This window comes from Macrotis lagotis, chromosome 1 (assembly GCF_037893015.1).
Source record: "Macrotis lagotis isolate mMagLag1 chromosome 1, bilby.v1.9.chrom.fasta, whole genome shotgun sequence".
In the NCBI taxonomy this organism is placed as follows: Eukaryota; Metazoa; Chordata; class Mammalia; order Peramelemorphia; family Peramelidae; genus Macrotis; species Macrotis lagotis.
This window is the reverse complement of record NC_133658.1, coordinates 932666244-932682201: the sequence shown is the minus strand read 5'-3', so window position 1 is coordinate 932682201 and position 15958 is coordinate 932666244. Positions and strand designations below refer to the sequence as shown.

At 43.7% G+C, this 15958-nt stretch overlaps 1 protein-coding gene across 1 annotated transcript in view; it reads left to right on the top strand.

Annotated features, from left to right (window-relative positions):
• The window catches only part of LOC141510160 (uncharacterized), a 49758-nt gene extending 46457 nt beyond the window's left edge, over positions 1-3301 (top strand). Inside the window, exon 5 of the mRNA XM_074220183.1 lies at positions 2922-3301. Within this exon, the coding sequence (XP_074076284.1) occupies positions 2922-3301 (380 nt within the window). The remainder of the gene's footprint in view (positions 1-2921) is intronic.
• The last annotated feature ends 12657 nt before the right edge of the window (positions 3302-15958 follow it).

Here is a 15958-nt window from a genome sequence, read left to right as displayed (position 1 = left end):
AAAAGGAGAGATTAGAAAGATAAGAGACCCTTTAGGTAGTTATCTGGGACTGGGATTGAAGGAAGACAAGTCTGGTGAGTGGTGGACATTGTGCCATTCACTTATAGAAGATTAGTTTTGATCCTATCCTTTTCTCCCCTTCTAAAGAGTAAGACAGGGATAGAGAGGAAAGATAATAAGATATGATGGGAAAAGAAAATGAATTGTCATAAGAGAGAATGGGATAAATTCCCCCTTAAAATATGAGGATAGTGCATGTATTAGAAAGGAGAACCCAACAACTTCATATGTATAAGAAACATCTTTGGAAGAGATGTAATAGTCTGTTGTACATATTGCAGCTATTAAACATATTCCAAGTTATTCCACTCTATGTCCTTTGATTCAGTGATAACTAGGAGACTTCTAAAGAGATCAAAGAACAAGGCACCTTGGCACAAGAAATGATCACAGATGCTATTTGTTGTTACAAAAAAGGAAAAACGGAAATAAAGGTGATGCCCTTATAGTGTCAAATGACTGAGGAAGGGATGGTCCAAGAAGGAAATGGTATCTTATCATTTCAAAAGTAATAAAAGGTTCAGTTCCAGAGAAAACTGGTCAATGTAGTGAACCAATATGACCCTAGAGTGGAGCTGGGTCTTCCAAAATCTCTTATTCTTAGAATTCCTTTCCATAGCCATTTAAAAAAGTGTATTGGGATTCCCAATTAGAAAAAGATATTCTTCATTTTAAATTTTGTTTGAATCTGAGCTGTCCATCTGCTGTACCATCAGCTGTATTTTTGGCTTTCAAACCAGAATATAATGATATGGTTCCTAATGTATGTATGAGGGAGAAAGGGAAGGAGGATATTATAAGCTCTCCTGGAGAGGGATGGAACTATATTTCATGTTGAGTTCAATCACCATTTACAACAATAAAAGTGGCTTAATGTATTTTTTTTTGTAATTGGCTGATGACCGTTAATGTGATAATTGATAAATGAAATTGAAAATCAATTGCATATATTTCTTTGGTTTTCTTATTTATTGAAACTGCATTTATAAAAAGAATTACCTTTTTAAAAGAAGATGCCTTTAACTTTATATTTTTTTCTTTACCTTGCAAATGCTGGCTACATTTTTAGCAGGAAGTCATTACAAAAGGACTGATCTGGGTAGCCAACCAGTTCTTTTGGAAATCAAATTCATAGTACTGACATTGGTTGGTTGGTTGGTTCTTGTCGTTTGTTATTGAAGAAGATTTAAGACAGCTTTGCTCTGTTAGAGACAATTTACAGTGTGTCCAACTGTGGTTGATCACACTAATAACAACTCAGGATGCTCTGCCACAGATTGGGCACAAATAGTCCATGGGAACACCTGGGCTGTTTAACTCTAAATTTACCTATCTCACTTTTCCTTTGTGCTGCTTCCATTCTGCCTTGCTCATAGAACACATTCCCCTTACTGATGAAGGCAAATCATGCTGCATAGTCTTGTGCCAGGGCACCCATGAAATTTACCTATCTCACTTTTCCTTTGTGCTGCTTCCATTCTGCCTTGCTCATAGAACACATTCCCCTTCCTGATGAAGGTAAATCATGCTGCGTGGTCTTGTGCCAGGGCACCCATGATGCACAATCAGTTCCAAAGCATTTAAGAGAGACCTTGAGAATGAACCTGTATCAATTTTTCTGACCTCTACCACTAGGTCTCCATAAGAAGATATGGTCAAATTAAAAAAAAAAAGCCTTAACAGTATAACAAGAAAAATATACTGTCTGTGATAGAATGTACAATGTCTGTGATTTTTTCAATGATTTTTTTAAGTTAGCTTGTAATGTACCTGGCTAGGGATCTTGGATCTTAATCAGGTTCAGCTATACCATCTTGATGTGTTGATTATATCACTGATGAGATGTGTTCACAGTTAACTAGTGAAGGAGGGAATTGCTCTAGTGCAGTAACAGAAAACAAATGAAGGTTTAGGCATGTCTGAAACCATGGGCATGAAATGGGCTAGGAAAGAATCTAATATGCCTCACAAGAAATAAAAAAAAAAAACCTAAGCGTGATACTCATGATGGAGTCTCATCTACAGTAACCAAAAAATGCTAACCGGGATCACCAGGGAAATTTTATTATGTTGAAAATATGATAGATAATAAAAGATATGATACATAAATAAGAATATTGAGAGTATCTGCAACAAATGAGATAATATAGAGATCTAGATAGATTATAAGGTGGATATAACTCTGAAAATTATTACAGGATAATGGAAAACAGTAAATCTTTGTCTCAGGTTGGCTTGAAATTTATATAGAATGACTATGGAATAGAGCATCAAAACTGATCAGAAGAGTAGGATGATCACCAGATCAGAACAAAATAAAATTGTTATCACTAAAAGGCATTTGATGAAAGGAGTGAAAGTCCAATGGAGAACATCTGTCCAGTGTGGTGGACAGAACACACCCAGTGTCTGGGTTTGGGTTGTAATCTCTAGTGCTGGGATTTGAATCAGATCATTCAATGAAATTATCCTATAGCATATGGCATTTTAAAATGATTGATTCTGACCATTTAAGCTTGAAGACTTTTCTTTTTGACTGGGCAATTTGAATGTCAGTCAGATTGTTTTCTGCCAAGAGAAGGAAGAGGATATATTTATAAATGTGTGTGTATACATTTGTTTGTTTCCATCAGATGCTGGGACCAGGTTTGATGTTGCGATGAGTACAAATGTGAAAATGACCTCTTGGAATGACTCTTCTCATTACAGTAAAGAGAAAAGCCACATTGTTGAGAAACAATATAAATGTGCTCAGCGAGGAAGAACTTTCAGAAATCATTCCAATAAGCAGAAGAGAATGCGCACCAGAGAGAAGTCTCTTGAATGTTACGGATGTGGCAAATTTTTTAGGGATAACGATACACTTACCGTCCATCAGAGAATCCACACAGGAGAGAAGCCTTACAAATGTAATGAATGTGGAAAGGCTTTTAGTGTCCAATCTTCCCTTATTACGCATCAGAGAATCCACACTGGAGAGAAACCATATGAATGCAATCAGTGTGGAAAGACATTCAGATATGGTTCCAATCTTGCTGTACATCAGAGAATCCACACTAGAAAGAAACCATATGAATGCAATCAGTGTGGAAAGGCTTTCACATGCAAAAATAGTCTAACTAAACATCAAAGAATCCACACTGAGGAGAAACCATATGAATGCAATCAGTGTGGAAAGACATTCAGATATGGTTCCAATCTTGCTAAACATCAGAGGATGCACTGGAGTGAAGCACTATGAATGACAAGAATGTCATAAAGCTTTCAGGGCTCACTATTTCCTGATTAATCATCAGAGAATCCACACTGGAGGGAAACTCTATGAATGTTTGAAATGTAGTAAAAATGTCAATGCACATTCTTCCTTAACTAGGCATCAGAGAATCCAAAGGAGAAAAGAAGCCTCATTCATATCCTCCATATAAAAAAATCATGAGGCTAAAGACATCCTTTGTTTCCCATTAGAGAATTCACATGTGATAGAAATGTGGCCTTTGAATGTGGCCTGGGATTCAGATGGAATGCAAAACGTTAGGCATGAGAAAATTCCTCTTGGGAACAAATACTGGATATACTCAATGTGGGAAGGTCTTCAGCTCAAGTTCATCTCTTCCTTCACATCAGAGGAAACAGTGGAGAGAAAACTTAAGAATGTCCATGAGGAGTCTGTCTTTCCCTGGAAGATGGAGACCACTTGACCCAACAGTAGACACACTGGAAAAAAAAATCTTATAAAAGCAATAAGTGTTAGGCCTTCACCAAGCTCTTGGATATGTGTGTACATTGAAAAGCTCTAATGGGACATAAAACTCATTATTGAGTGAATGCAGCATCCCTGCAGCTCTGCATCAAGCCTTAAAATGGACTGGATCTTTCTCTGAAATCATAAGGTTTCTTATGACTCCCCCAAAATATTCCATGGCATTCCTGTGCCAAAACTTTTTCAGCCACACCCCAGTGATTTGTCTCATAATGTTAGTTGGCATATGAAGTCCTGGTAGAAGTGTTTTGTTATCTTTTGGATAGTTCTTTTTGTATAATTTTTTAGACTTTTACTGGCAAAATGGATAGAGGGATTGTCTCTGAATCCACAAGACCTGAGTTCAAATGAAGTCTCTGGTACTAATTAGGTGAGGGACCCTTGACTTATTCCTACCTCAGTTTCCCTATGTGTAGAATGGGGTTACTAATAGCCTCTACCTCCGAGGGTCCATGAGAGGTTCAAATGAGACAATCTCTGTCAAGTGCTTTGTAAACATTAGACCAGTATATCAATGCCAGGTATTATTATTTTTCCTAGAATCGTAACTCTCATGGAAAATTCAGTACATTAACACGCATGGATAGTTTCATCACTTTTCCTTTTATTGAAATTGATATTCAGAAGAGTAGATAAAAGTATTGTGTTGTAATGAATTTGGGAAAAGGTTTTGGTTGCAAAGCTCAAGGCCGAAGTCCAGCCTTGGATGCTCTCTTGCTGTCTAGCTCTGGAGGGGTCTCTGTGGCTCTGTTTACTTATCTCTCAAAGGAGGAGATTGGACTCAGTCTCCTCTATGGTTCCTTTGAGCCCTAAGTCTGTTATTAATCAAAAGGTCAGTCATAGTTTTATGGATTTAACTTTGTTCCTATATATTTGAGAAAAGAGATATTTATCAGAGAAACCTGTTCACCAAAATTTTTTTCTGCAAGTTTCCTGTTTTCCTTCTAATTTGGACTGCTTCAGTTTTATTTGTGCAAAAGCTCTTTAATTTCTTGTGAGGGAGTGTTGAATAAATAGATGTAGTTGGATGACTTCATTTTTGGTGCAGACTTGAGTCAGTTTGCTCCACAGTTACCAGTAATTTGGTTGTTTGGGAGCTTTGTCTGCTCTAAGGAACCTTAAATCTTTTTTCTTATGATAGTCAAAAGTGCCATATTGAGGCCCAAATGATTCACCAACTGAACTGTTGTGGTTTTTTTTTAATTAATTTTTTTATTTGTTTAAGGCAATGGGGTCAAGTGACTTGCCCAGGGCCACACAGCTAGGTAATTATTAAGTGTCTGAGTTCACATTTGAACTCAGGTCCTCCTGACTCCAGGGCTGATGCTCTATCCAGTGTGTCACCTAGCTGCCCTGCCTTTACCTTCTTGTCCAAACCCTCCCAGTAAACTGTCCCTTTGTAGAAAACACTCACCAGGAAATAGTAGGACCTCAGAACTGTTTTACTTTGCATTTTCTAATCAATAATGATTTAGATGGTTTTTTTCATATGACTATAAGTAACTGATTTCTTTGTATGAAAACTGCCTGGAATTTGAAAATAATCATTAAAAAAATGTTTTTTTTTCTAAAATTTTTTTCATTTAAGGCAATGGGGTTAAGTGACTTGCCCAAGGTCACACAGCTAAGTAATTATTAAGTGTCTGAGGTCCCATTTGAACTCAGGTCCTCCTGACTCCAGGGCCAGTGCTCTATCCACTGCACCACCTAGATGCCCCTAAAAATATACTTAATGGAACAAATAAAAATAATTTTTTAAAACAAGATGTTCCCTTGTCTCTTTAAAAAGCCTCTTCCAGTCCTCAAGGAAGACCGCCTAACAGGATCCAATCGATTTTAGCAGAAATGGTGCTCAACAAAATTATCTGGTTCTGTTAAAAATAGAGATTTGGGACAAATGACTTGTGTGATACACAAAAGAAGATGAGGAGAGCCAGTGCTTGCTCTACCTAAGTTTGCATTAAGCAAATGAGTTTACAGACAAAATTCTGAAATAGGCGTCCTCAGGCCCCACCTCTGCCAGCTGCATCGGGCATTGTACTTTCTCTCTGGGCTTCTGCCCTTTTCCCTGACTGATGTACACACACACACACGTATACACACACACACACACGCACACATGAAGTTGAATGAACTAGGAGAAGGCCAGTGCAGATTTGAAAGGATTGTAGTGAATTTTTGAGTAACTCTAGAGCAAACTTGCCAGTGAAATGCCATCAGTCCAGTTGAATATATTTCTGAATTATTATCCATAGAAATATTACTTGTTCTTCTGTTCTGCTTATGTTCAGAGAGTAGTAGAGGATAATTCTGAGCCAGTGATGACTAATTCTTATTCTTACAGCTCCTAAACAAATCTTAATGTGAAATTTGAAGTGTATTCTGAATTAAAGGGCTGATCCACCCCCAGAGGGTGAAATGTCCTAATTACCCTCATGGGAGACCATAGCTGACCTGCACAATCTCATTACAATTTATATTAAGAGAAATTCAAGTCTGGATTTACACTTGCAGATGGTACATAGATTTCCAGTTGTCCTAAAGACCTTTATGCTGGAAGTGAATCAAAGTATAGGACCCCCTTCTTTCTGCTGGGGTGCTGCCCAGGCTTCATTGTGAACATATTTCTGCTTAGCAGGAGAAAGAGTGAAAGCATGGGTGGGGAGGAACTTTCAGAGATGACCCGCCTGGTGAGATAGGAGCCTTGGGATGGAGTTGGGAGGCTTGGGAAGGGCTAGGGCAGAAGAGTGGAGCCTTCCAGTAGGGAATACACCCCCCCCCCCCCCATGATGGAGGGCAGGGCTTGGACTGGAATCTGAGGTCCTGGATCTGGGTGGGAATTGAGGAAAACAGCCCATCCTGTAGGCCTTTGGGGCTGCACCCCTCCATGAGGGGGTGGCCTGGCAGTCAGAACTTTTTTTGTGCTGAGATCATTTAATTCTACCTTCCCTGGAGCTGGGATCTCTGCCTTTTCCAAGTCAGATCTTTGCAGGTCCCAGGTAGATCTGAGCCAGCCCCCTGCACACCTCTGGGCTTCTGCTGGCTGTTTGTACTATCCTCCTCCTCATCCGGCTGTGTGCTGAAGCTCCTTCTGAAGTCACCAGAATGACGAGGGGGGCTTAGCTTGGGAGGGTCATGGGTGAAGAATCACGGAAGGCTGTCTGGCTCAAGAGGGTAAGGATAGGCTTACCTTTGAATTTACTGCTTCACTGGTCACTCCAGAAGTTCACGGTTTACCAATTCTTGAGCCAGGTCAAGAAAGTGAGTTTTTAAGAAGGTAGTCTAAGCACCGAAGAAGAAGCTGCAGGCTGGGCTGGTGATCACCTCAGGGAGCAGCCATTGGCCGGTGGCTGGAGAAGAGGGTGGGCAGAGGCTTTCTAGGGTGCCTGGCCCACCTAGGCAGGGAGGGCCTGGAGGCTTACTCTATGACTTAAGGTTTTGTTTCTGCACATGCCTGCAGGAGTTAAAGGTATAGATTAACCTTAAATCCTTCAGAAGATATTCTAAAGACTGTGTAGCACCTTAGCTGAAAGAGTGTGACTGGGAGTTAGGATCTTTGTTACCTCAAGGGACCTTCAGGGATTGATGACATGGACCTGACTGAGCCCAGGGAGATGCCTTGGAGCCCCCTGGTTAGAGAGTATTACCTGGCAGTCCAGTGCAGTCAATAGAGGGAAGGTTTAACAGTTTCAAGGCCCATTCCTTGCTTATACAGGTTTACTTAAAACAATACAGGAAAAGGAAAGGACTACCACATTTGTTGTAATTAGAGTATTTCCCTTTCTCCAGAGTTCCCCTGCTCCATTTGCATCAGGTTGATCTGGAACAATCCTCCTTGCCAGGCCTGGCATGCTCCCTACTATGGACTGTACAATCATTTCCCTCCCCAGATTCATCCTTTCCCAAAATTTAAACCATATTTACAAGGACCCAGCTGACCTGTCTCCCTAAGTCCAGCTTTTGGTCAGAGATTCAGTTGTTCTACCTTCAGACTGTTCCGCCTAGTGGAGCCACGAGTTTGGCCTTCTCCCTGCTTTGGAGGCAGGCCCCAAAGCTCCTGCCTGGCCCCTGATCTGACCCCTGGCTCCAGGTTGTGTCAAAGTATAAGAAGTTTCTCAAAACTATATTCCTGCTAAATTCTTTAGACAGTCCTTGGCCTTCATGTCTCCTTTTCTAGTAGGTGAGAAGTCAAGATCCATGACTATCTCCCCTATGTAATTACAAACTCAGAAAGCTGGGGAAACTTGTCCTGCCCTCAGGAAGCTTCAAGTTGGGGAGGAAATAACAGGTTATCCAGGTCTATTGTATGAGGAAGACAATTCTGAATGAGCAATCGGGTCCCATAATAGTCAGCAGCCTTCACTGCCAGCCACCTGGGAAGGTTAATGAGCTCCCCATCCTTTTTTTGACCCTTCTCTCTGGGTTCATGGTGGTCATCTTGGACAGATGGCCTCTGCCAATAAGTTTACAGTAAATCCTACAAAATAAACTTCATGACTGACCTATATTTTCTGTTATTTTATATTAAACCTATATTTTTAAGGTTCACAGCTGCTTGTCCCATCAGATCCCAGGCTCTTTGTCTCCTTTCATTGATTCTAAGCCCAAGCTCTACCAAAGATCCAAAGAATCCTCCCCAGGTCTTAGACTCAGAACACAGTCATCCTGCTTTCTCAGACTCAGTGTCCACTTGGAGCCCTTCTCTGCCTCTAGTGCCCCTGACCTCCTTGCCAAGGGGCCTTCCAGACCCTCTCTCTGCTCCCCTTCCCCAGACCTCCTGCTGCCTTGTACCCTCTTCTTTTAGGGTTCTTTGACCCCCTGGTGAGGGTGTGTGTGTGTGTGTGTGTGTGTGGTGTTACTTGGGGAGAGGAGGGTGCAAGGAGGGCAGAGGATCAGCGTAAAGGAGAGCTCTGACTAAGGAGCCATTGAACTCTATGTGGTCTCATCTCATCTGGAATCCCAGAGCCCCTTCTGCCTCTTAGGTCTTTGGAGTAGTAGTGGAGTGTAGAATGAAATCAAATCTTAAATTTTCAAGGTGCTAAAAGTTACTGTTTATTGTTACCAAGATTAAGGGGAGAAGTAAACATGATTCATAATCTCCAACTATTTAAATATCAACAATAATTTTATAGTTTAAATCAATCATACATATGACTTGGAAAGGTGATAGTTAAAACTTTTTCCACTAATTTCAAGAGTCATGCCATAGGGTTAGGAAGAACTGCACTGATGTCATAAATGACTTGTCACTCTAAGCTAACTCAGATGAGCGATTGCTGGAAGTCGCTTTCAAGGAATAGCACTGGTACATCAGACCAATGTTGAGGAACCATACTTCTGTTTCCCCCAAAGGAACACTATAAGGTGTCTACTGAATGGTTCTTGTCGCTAGATTTCACAACAGATTGTTTTTGCTCTTTAACTGAATACGGTAAATCGGTAAAATTCAAGTTTCATGAACCCTGAAGTGATTTTCTATGGAAGGAGGTTCCTGCTCAAGGTGAATCTGGCTGGTCACTTGCACGTCGAAGTCCTTGAGGACCTATACAAATTTCTTGCGCTCCTCGTGGGCTCATTCACCCGCTGAGAGGAACACGAGTGGGGTGTTGGCAAACTCTGCAGTACTTCAGAGCAAGGAACCCAGGCGTGGCTTCCCCAGGATGACCGCCACCCTGCCGGTCCCTCGCTCTTGCGTTTTTGATGAAGGCATTTATATTCTTGTGTTTCCGGGCTTCGCTTGGCTCGAAAGGCAGTTGGTTCAAAACGATCCAAATTCAACCGCAAGCAAAGGAACGACGGACCAAAGTTGGCGGCCGCCGCGCCGTCCCTGGCCTCCCTTTGTCCCCGGCTGGGGCCGCTGAAGCGCGACCGGGGCTAGGGGCAGAGGTTGCTGACCATCGGGTGCCCGAGGGCTCCACAGGGCCGAAGCTCAAAGAACGGAGCGCTTGGGAGTCGGCTTGTGATGCTGCCCGCGCGGGCAGACGGCCCGAAGCTTCGGTCCTTGTCGGGCCGGGGCTGCCCCGGCGGGCGAAGGGCCCGAAAGCGCTTTCCTGGTGCTGGGGCGAAGGCGGCATTGGGCAGGGCGCAATCTCGACCGGGACCCGGCGCCGCCTGTGACTTGAGGCCCGATGGGCTTCCACCCTTCCCCCGCGGCCCGGGGCAGCCCTGGCACCCTCCTGGGCGAGGGCAGCGCGGCGGGACGCTTGTCCTGCCTCCTGCAGGAGGGCCGGGCCGAGCCCGGCCTCAGGTTCTCCTCCGCAGCCATATGGGTCCGGTGGCCCCGAGGGATCAGGACGGCTGGCGAGGCCATGGGCGCGAAGCGACTTGGCCGGGGTCATGCGGCCGGATTCGAACTCGGGTCCTCCTGACCCCGGGGCCGCCTCACTACCCAGAAACCAGCAGGGCGCCCGCTGCGAGCGAGGCGGACTCCATTTCCCACAAGTCCCGGAGGCGCCGCTTCCGCGATCCGGCCCTCACGCCCCCTTTTGGCCGGGCGAGGAAGCCGCGGCCTCGCTCCTCCCCGACCCGCTGGCGGCGGAACAGGCTCCCTGCGTGGCCCCCGCCGGTTACGCAGGCCCCGGGGCATGCTGGGAAGTGTAGTTCAGGGCCGTGCACGCGCCCGCGGCCACAGCCTGGGGCTTAGCCGGCCGCGCAGGCGCGCTGTTCTCGGGCTGGTTCTCGTCGGGGTCCCCTCGCGCTTCCGCCTCCCGGCCCCCCTCCTGTGTCCGGGGGCCGCAGACAGTGCCGCGGGTGGGGGACGGTGAACCCCACGGGAGAAGGGGGGTGGGCCGCGTGCGCCGGACAGCGCCCTCCGAGCGTGGGGTCCCCAAGGGCCCGGGGGTGCCCGAGCAGAGTGGAGCGTTGGGGCGCCCCCCTGGGCCTGGGAGCTTGGCCCCCAGCATGGGTGGGCGCAGGGGCTGGCACTTCCCAGACAGGGACCCGCGCCGGTCAGCGCCCCCTCCTCAGTTTGGGCTTGCGGGCTGGCCCTCTCCCAGCCCCTCCGGGCCCCCGCCCCCTGGGCCCCAGGATGGCCCCCGGAGATGGGCCCCACGCAGCCGGGCCACCCCGGAGGCTGGCCTAGGGAGCTGGTGCCCCTCTCACCCAGGGACCCGTGAGGCGAAGGCTGCCCGCTCCCGCTGGTGTGGACTGACTGGCATTTGGCCCTCCGGTTTAACCCCCCACCCCCATCCTGATTGCCTAACATTGTCCCTCATCATAAGAGACTAAAAAGCCCCATTTCATTGCTCTTACCCTATTCTGTACATGCCAGTCTGCTCTCTTTAGGCCTGCCTAGCCCCCCCAACCCCCAACATACACACACGCAACTCCCCGCCTCCCCTTGGCCAAGGTCAAGGAAAACCCTTCACCCCAAGTCTAGTCTGGACAGGCCTGGAGCAGGGCCCTGAAGGACTTCCCTCATTTCTGAGTAGTTCATGTTGAGGTTATTAAACACAAATTATATGTGGGGTTAAGATTGTCCCACCTACAGAGCTCCAGGCAGATGGCGCTTTGCAAAAGGGTCCGTGTGTCCTCCACATCTTTCTTGTGACCGGAGATGCCCCCTTTTTCTGGGACCTTGTTTTATAGGGTTGGATATCCAAGAATGCTAAAGAATCTATACTGAATCTCATTGGTTGAAAGATTGGGCTTCAGGGTCAAAAATGATATATTCCCAGGGGCGGGGGGAGTCATAGATAGCGTCAAACACTAAGCATCTCCTCTAAGGGATCATAAGTCACCTGCTGGTGGTGGACAAGAGAGAAGGGGCTGGAGGTATAAAACTAAATTGGAGGACTTTCCATGTCGTCTCTGCCACACTGGGCTTGGTCACCAGGATAATGGAAACAAAGGTAGAGGGCCTCCAGGGAGCTTCCTGTGATTGACAAGTGACCATAACCATCTGCACTTCACAGCTCTAGGACCTAATAAACAGCTTAGAATCATCCGATTGATTGAGAGTCTTCACTCATTACATCTACTTTCTCATCCCCCCCTTCCATCCACAGAACCCCAGTTTTTCTTTGGAGAAGAAATCATCTGCCTCCTGCTGGCCTTTATCCAGTTATTTTATGAAGGAATTCACTTGGCCATGACCAAGGGCTTGACTATGGCATGGGAATGTCGCAGGAACTGAGCCACTGGAAAACTACTTGAGAGAGATTGTATTTTTCTCAAGGACTCAGGGTATAACTTTTTCTCCATTTTCTTTCAAGTCACTTTAATTAAATTGATTATAAATTAATTTTATTATAATTAAATTGATTATAAAATTGATAATTTGATTATAAAAATAATTTACAAGTTCTATTTTCCCTTTCAAATATTTAATATTTTATACCTTTATAAGACATTTGCTCATTTTAATTTGATCTTTTCTAGCACTCTCGGTCATTTAGGATTATGATCATTTATGCTTTTCATGACTTTTATATTAGTCCCCCTTACTTTCAATGCCGCTATCACCTGCTGCTCAAAAGTGACCTTTGGTGTCATGGTAATCAGCCCTAATACAATGAAAGCTGCTAAGGAATCTCACAGTGCCCTGCTCCTCCACTTATAGGCACGACTGCCACTGGTGTTGCCCTTTCCCTTTTTCCCTTTTTATGTCTTTCCTATATTTTTAGGATTTGGGTAATAGGGACCCTGCCCTGCAGGATCACGTGGTTCATGTCTTTAGGAGAGGCATCTGGAGCTCTATCACAGACTTGGTGTTCAGGCTCATGAGGCCCTATCTGGTGGCAACACTCTAATAGGTGTGTGTGTACTTCACTTGCTTTATTCTATTTTCAAAGATTCTTTCCCTAACTTACTCTAGCCTTATTTATATACAGCAGCATCTCATTGGCTTCAGAGCTCATCAAACCTGGGATGAGAAAAGAATGTCTCTTGGTATTTGTCTCACTTGCTAGAACTTGTATGAGTCATGACCCACAAGAGAACTTGCTTCATCATTTGTTGCTTGCTTGCGTCTCGGTACCCCTCTCTTGTGATGGAACAGAGGTCAACACTTCAGTCTCGTGGTAGCTCATGAATAGTGTAGGACCCCCACATATTTTTTTGTTCCTTTCATGTGCTAATGCATTTTAAATGCTAATCATGGGTCCTAAAATGGTTAAGAATGATACCACAAAGTCTAAAAGGCACTTAATAAGAACCACAATGGAAAAGAAAAAAGAGCTCATAGCTGCATATGAGAGTGGCATAGGGGTGACTGACATCGCTTTCATGTTCAAAATGCCAAGAACAACAATCTCGTCAAGAGTGAGAAATAAGGAAGTGATTAAAGCAACAAGTGTTGCGAAAGGCGAAAAGTGTATGGGTAAACTGTTGACAGATGTTGGAAGAAGTTGAAAAATTGCTTTACATCTGGATTAATGAAAAGCAGTTAGTGGGTGACAGCATTTCTGAGGCAATAATTTGCAAGAAAGTGCAGCAATTGTTCGCTGATCTGTTAAAAGACAAGCACACAGCAAGCAGGGAGAGTGCACAAGTGTTTAAAGCCAGTCATGGATGGTTCAACAAATTTTAGAAGGGAACTGCCATTCATAGTATGGGGAGGCAATGGAAAAACTGCTGAGAGCTATGTCATCAAGTTCAGGGAGTATGTAGAGGCTAAGGGTTTTGTCCCCCCAGCAAGTATTTAACTGCAATGAGACTGGTTTGTTCTGGAAGAAAATGCCTCACAGAACCTCCATGGCTCAAGAGGGGAAAGCCTTGCCAGGGCTCAAGCTGACATGGGACAGGCTAACTGTTGTTGTGTGGGAATGCTAATGGGGATTTAAAAATGAAGCCCCTTCTAGTTTATCACAGTGAAAACCCAAGCCTTTTTCAAGAGAGAGAGAATGTGATAAAAAGCAAGTTAAGTGTGATGCGGAGGGCCAATACTAAAGCTTGGTTGACAAGGCAGTTCTTTACAGAGTGGATGAATGAAGTTTTTGGCCCCAGTGTGAAAAAATATTTGCAGGAAAGTAAATTGCCTCTGAGGGTGTTGTTAATTATGTAAAAGTGCTTTGGCTCACCCTCCAGGCTTGGAGGATGACTTACTGGAGGATTTCTGTTTCATAACTGTGAAATTCTTGCCCCCAACACAACTTCTCTGCTGCAACCCATGGGCCCGTGAGTCATTTCCAACTTCAAAAAATGTCCTTTTCCAGAATTGTTTTGAAGTCACTTCAGACATGCAGTTGACCCTCAGAAAGTTCTGGAAAGACCATTTTAATATCTTGCACTGTTACTCTCATAGATGAAGCCTGGTGTGAAGTCTCTTACAGGACTATGCACTCTGCCTGGAAGAAATTGTGGCCAGAAGGTATAAAAGTCCAAGTCACTTTGAAGACTCTGGGGATGATCCTGATAGTGGAGCATATTGTGTCTCGCCCAGAGACATGGGCCTGGAGGCCAGTGATGAAGATGTTGAAGAGTTAGTGTTGGATCACAGTGCTGAGCTAAGTACTCCTCCTCCTCCTCCTCCTCCCCCTCCCCCTCCTCCCTTGCCACTATCCCACTATGCCAGGACCGCCTCTCAGTACAGGTAATGTGAAGTTAAGTTTTATCTTATTTTTATGCAATTAATTGCTTTTTAATTCACATCCGTTTAGTTTTAAGGTTCCATATTACAAAACAACCTCATTATTTACTATTAGCCCAGTAAAATGAAAGTTTTAGGGAACTTTCACGAATCATTACTAATTACATTATTCCTTATGGGAAAAATTTGTTCAATACTCATCAGTATGGGCACTCACCATGAGTTCCAAAATGAATGAACAAGTACTGAGGTACTGTTGTAAACTGAACTTATTTTCACTAACCAATTTCAACACAAGTTTTATTTAATTTAATTTACCTAAACAATTGATTTAAATTGTAATAGTATCATTAAACTTCACCTATCTTCAATTGCTATCTGATTTCAAAACAAGTTTTTCTTTTCTGGGAGCACTTTGGGATTCACCTTTGGTGAGATTCCTAATCAGGACTTGCTTGTGCCCTCAATTTGGTTGTTTAAAAAGCAGTAAAGAACAGAAGGGTAAATGAACTCAAATTCTACTCATTTTTATCCTTTTCTGAAGATGGTCTAAGATTTCCTTGTTCTTCCTTTTAATAAGGAAAAAAAAACCCTTTAGTAACATCTCAACTCTAATTCCACTTTTAATTCTCAACTTTATTCCACACTGAAAGGAAAACAAATTCCATAGATTGGTACCCCAGGCTTCAGACTTAGAGAATGGCTAGCCAAAACTTCTGAAGGTTTGGCTAATTCTGAGTTGTGAACTTATTTAAACTCACAAAAATCTTATTCTAAATTCACCTATACATTCCCTAAGTTTTTCTTATTTTAGAACTTCCCTAAATTCCTATTTCACAGAATCTCTCCTGACTAAAAAGAGAGTTCTTAAAATACAAGCTTCAGCTTCATATCAATGCCTAGTGATTTTTAAGGTCCAATGTGTAACTGACCTGTGAATTTTGTTGTTGTTGTTGCCATTTAATTTTAAAGAGTTGGCCCAGTAAGCCCATCAAAATACTTTATAAGGACATTCAGTTTATAATACAGACCACAGATTCTTTCCACTCTCTCTCTCTCTCTCTCTTTTTTTTTTTTTTTTTTTTTTTTTTAGGTTTTTGCAAGGCACATGGGGTTAAGTGGCTTGGCCAAGGCCACACAGCTAGGTCATTATTAAGTGTCTGAGACTGGATTTGAACCCAGGTACTCCTGACTCCAAGGCCAGTGCTTTATCCACTACACCACCTAGCCTTCCCAAACAGAAATCTTAAAAAGAAAATACAAAAAAAATGGAAGCAAGATAAATTCAGTGCTGCGTGTAGGACCTGAAATTTTTCCTTTGCCCTGAAGAAAGGAGACTGTATAGGTTTCCTTCTTGCTCAATTGGGAGAGCTGCTTCTTTATATTTGGGGATTGGTCCAAGGCATTTTCTAGTTAGATCATAAAGTACTTATCGTTGGCTCTGCCCCAGATCATGTAGGGTCCTCAACAACCCTGGGGTTAGTTGGTCACTATGAGGGCCAACTGGAACAGGTTCTTAGTGGGATGTTTGCTCAGAACTCGTGACTTTATCAGCTAACTGATGTTGATGACTCAGGGTCCTTTTTTGGGATATTTTATTTTATTTTTCC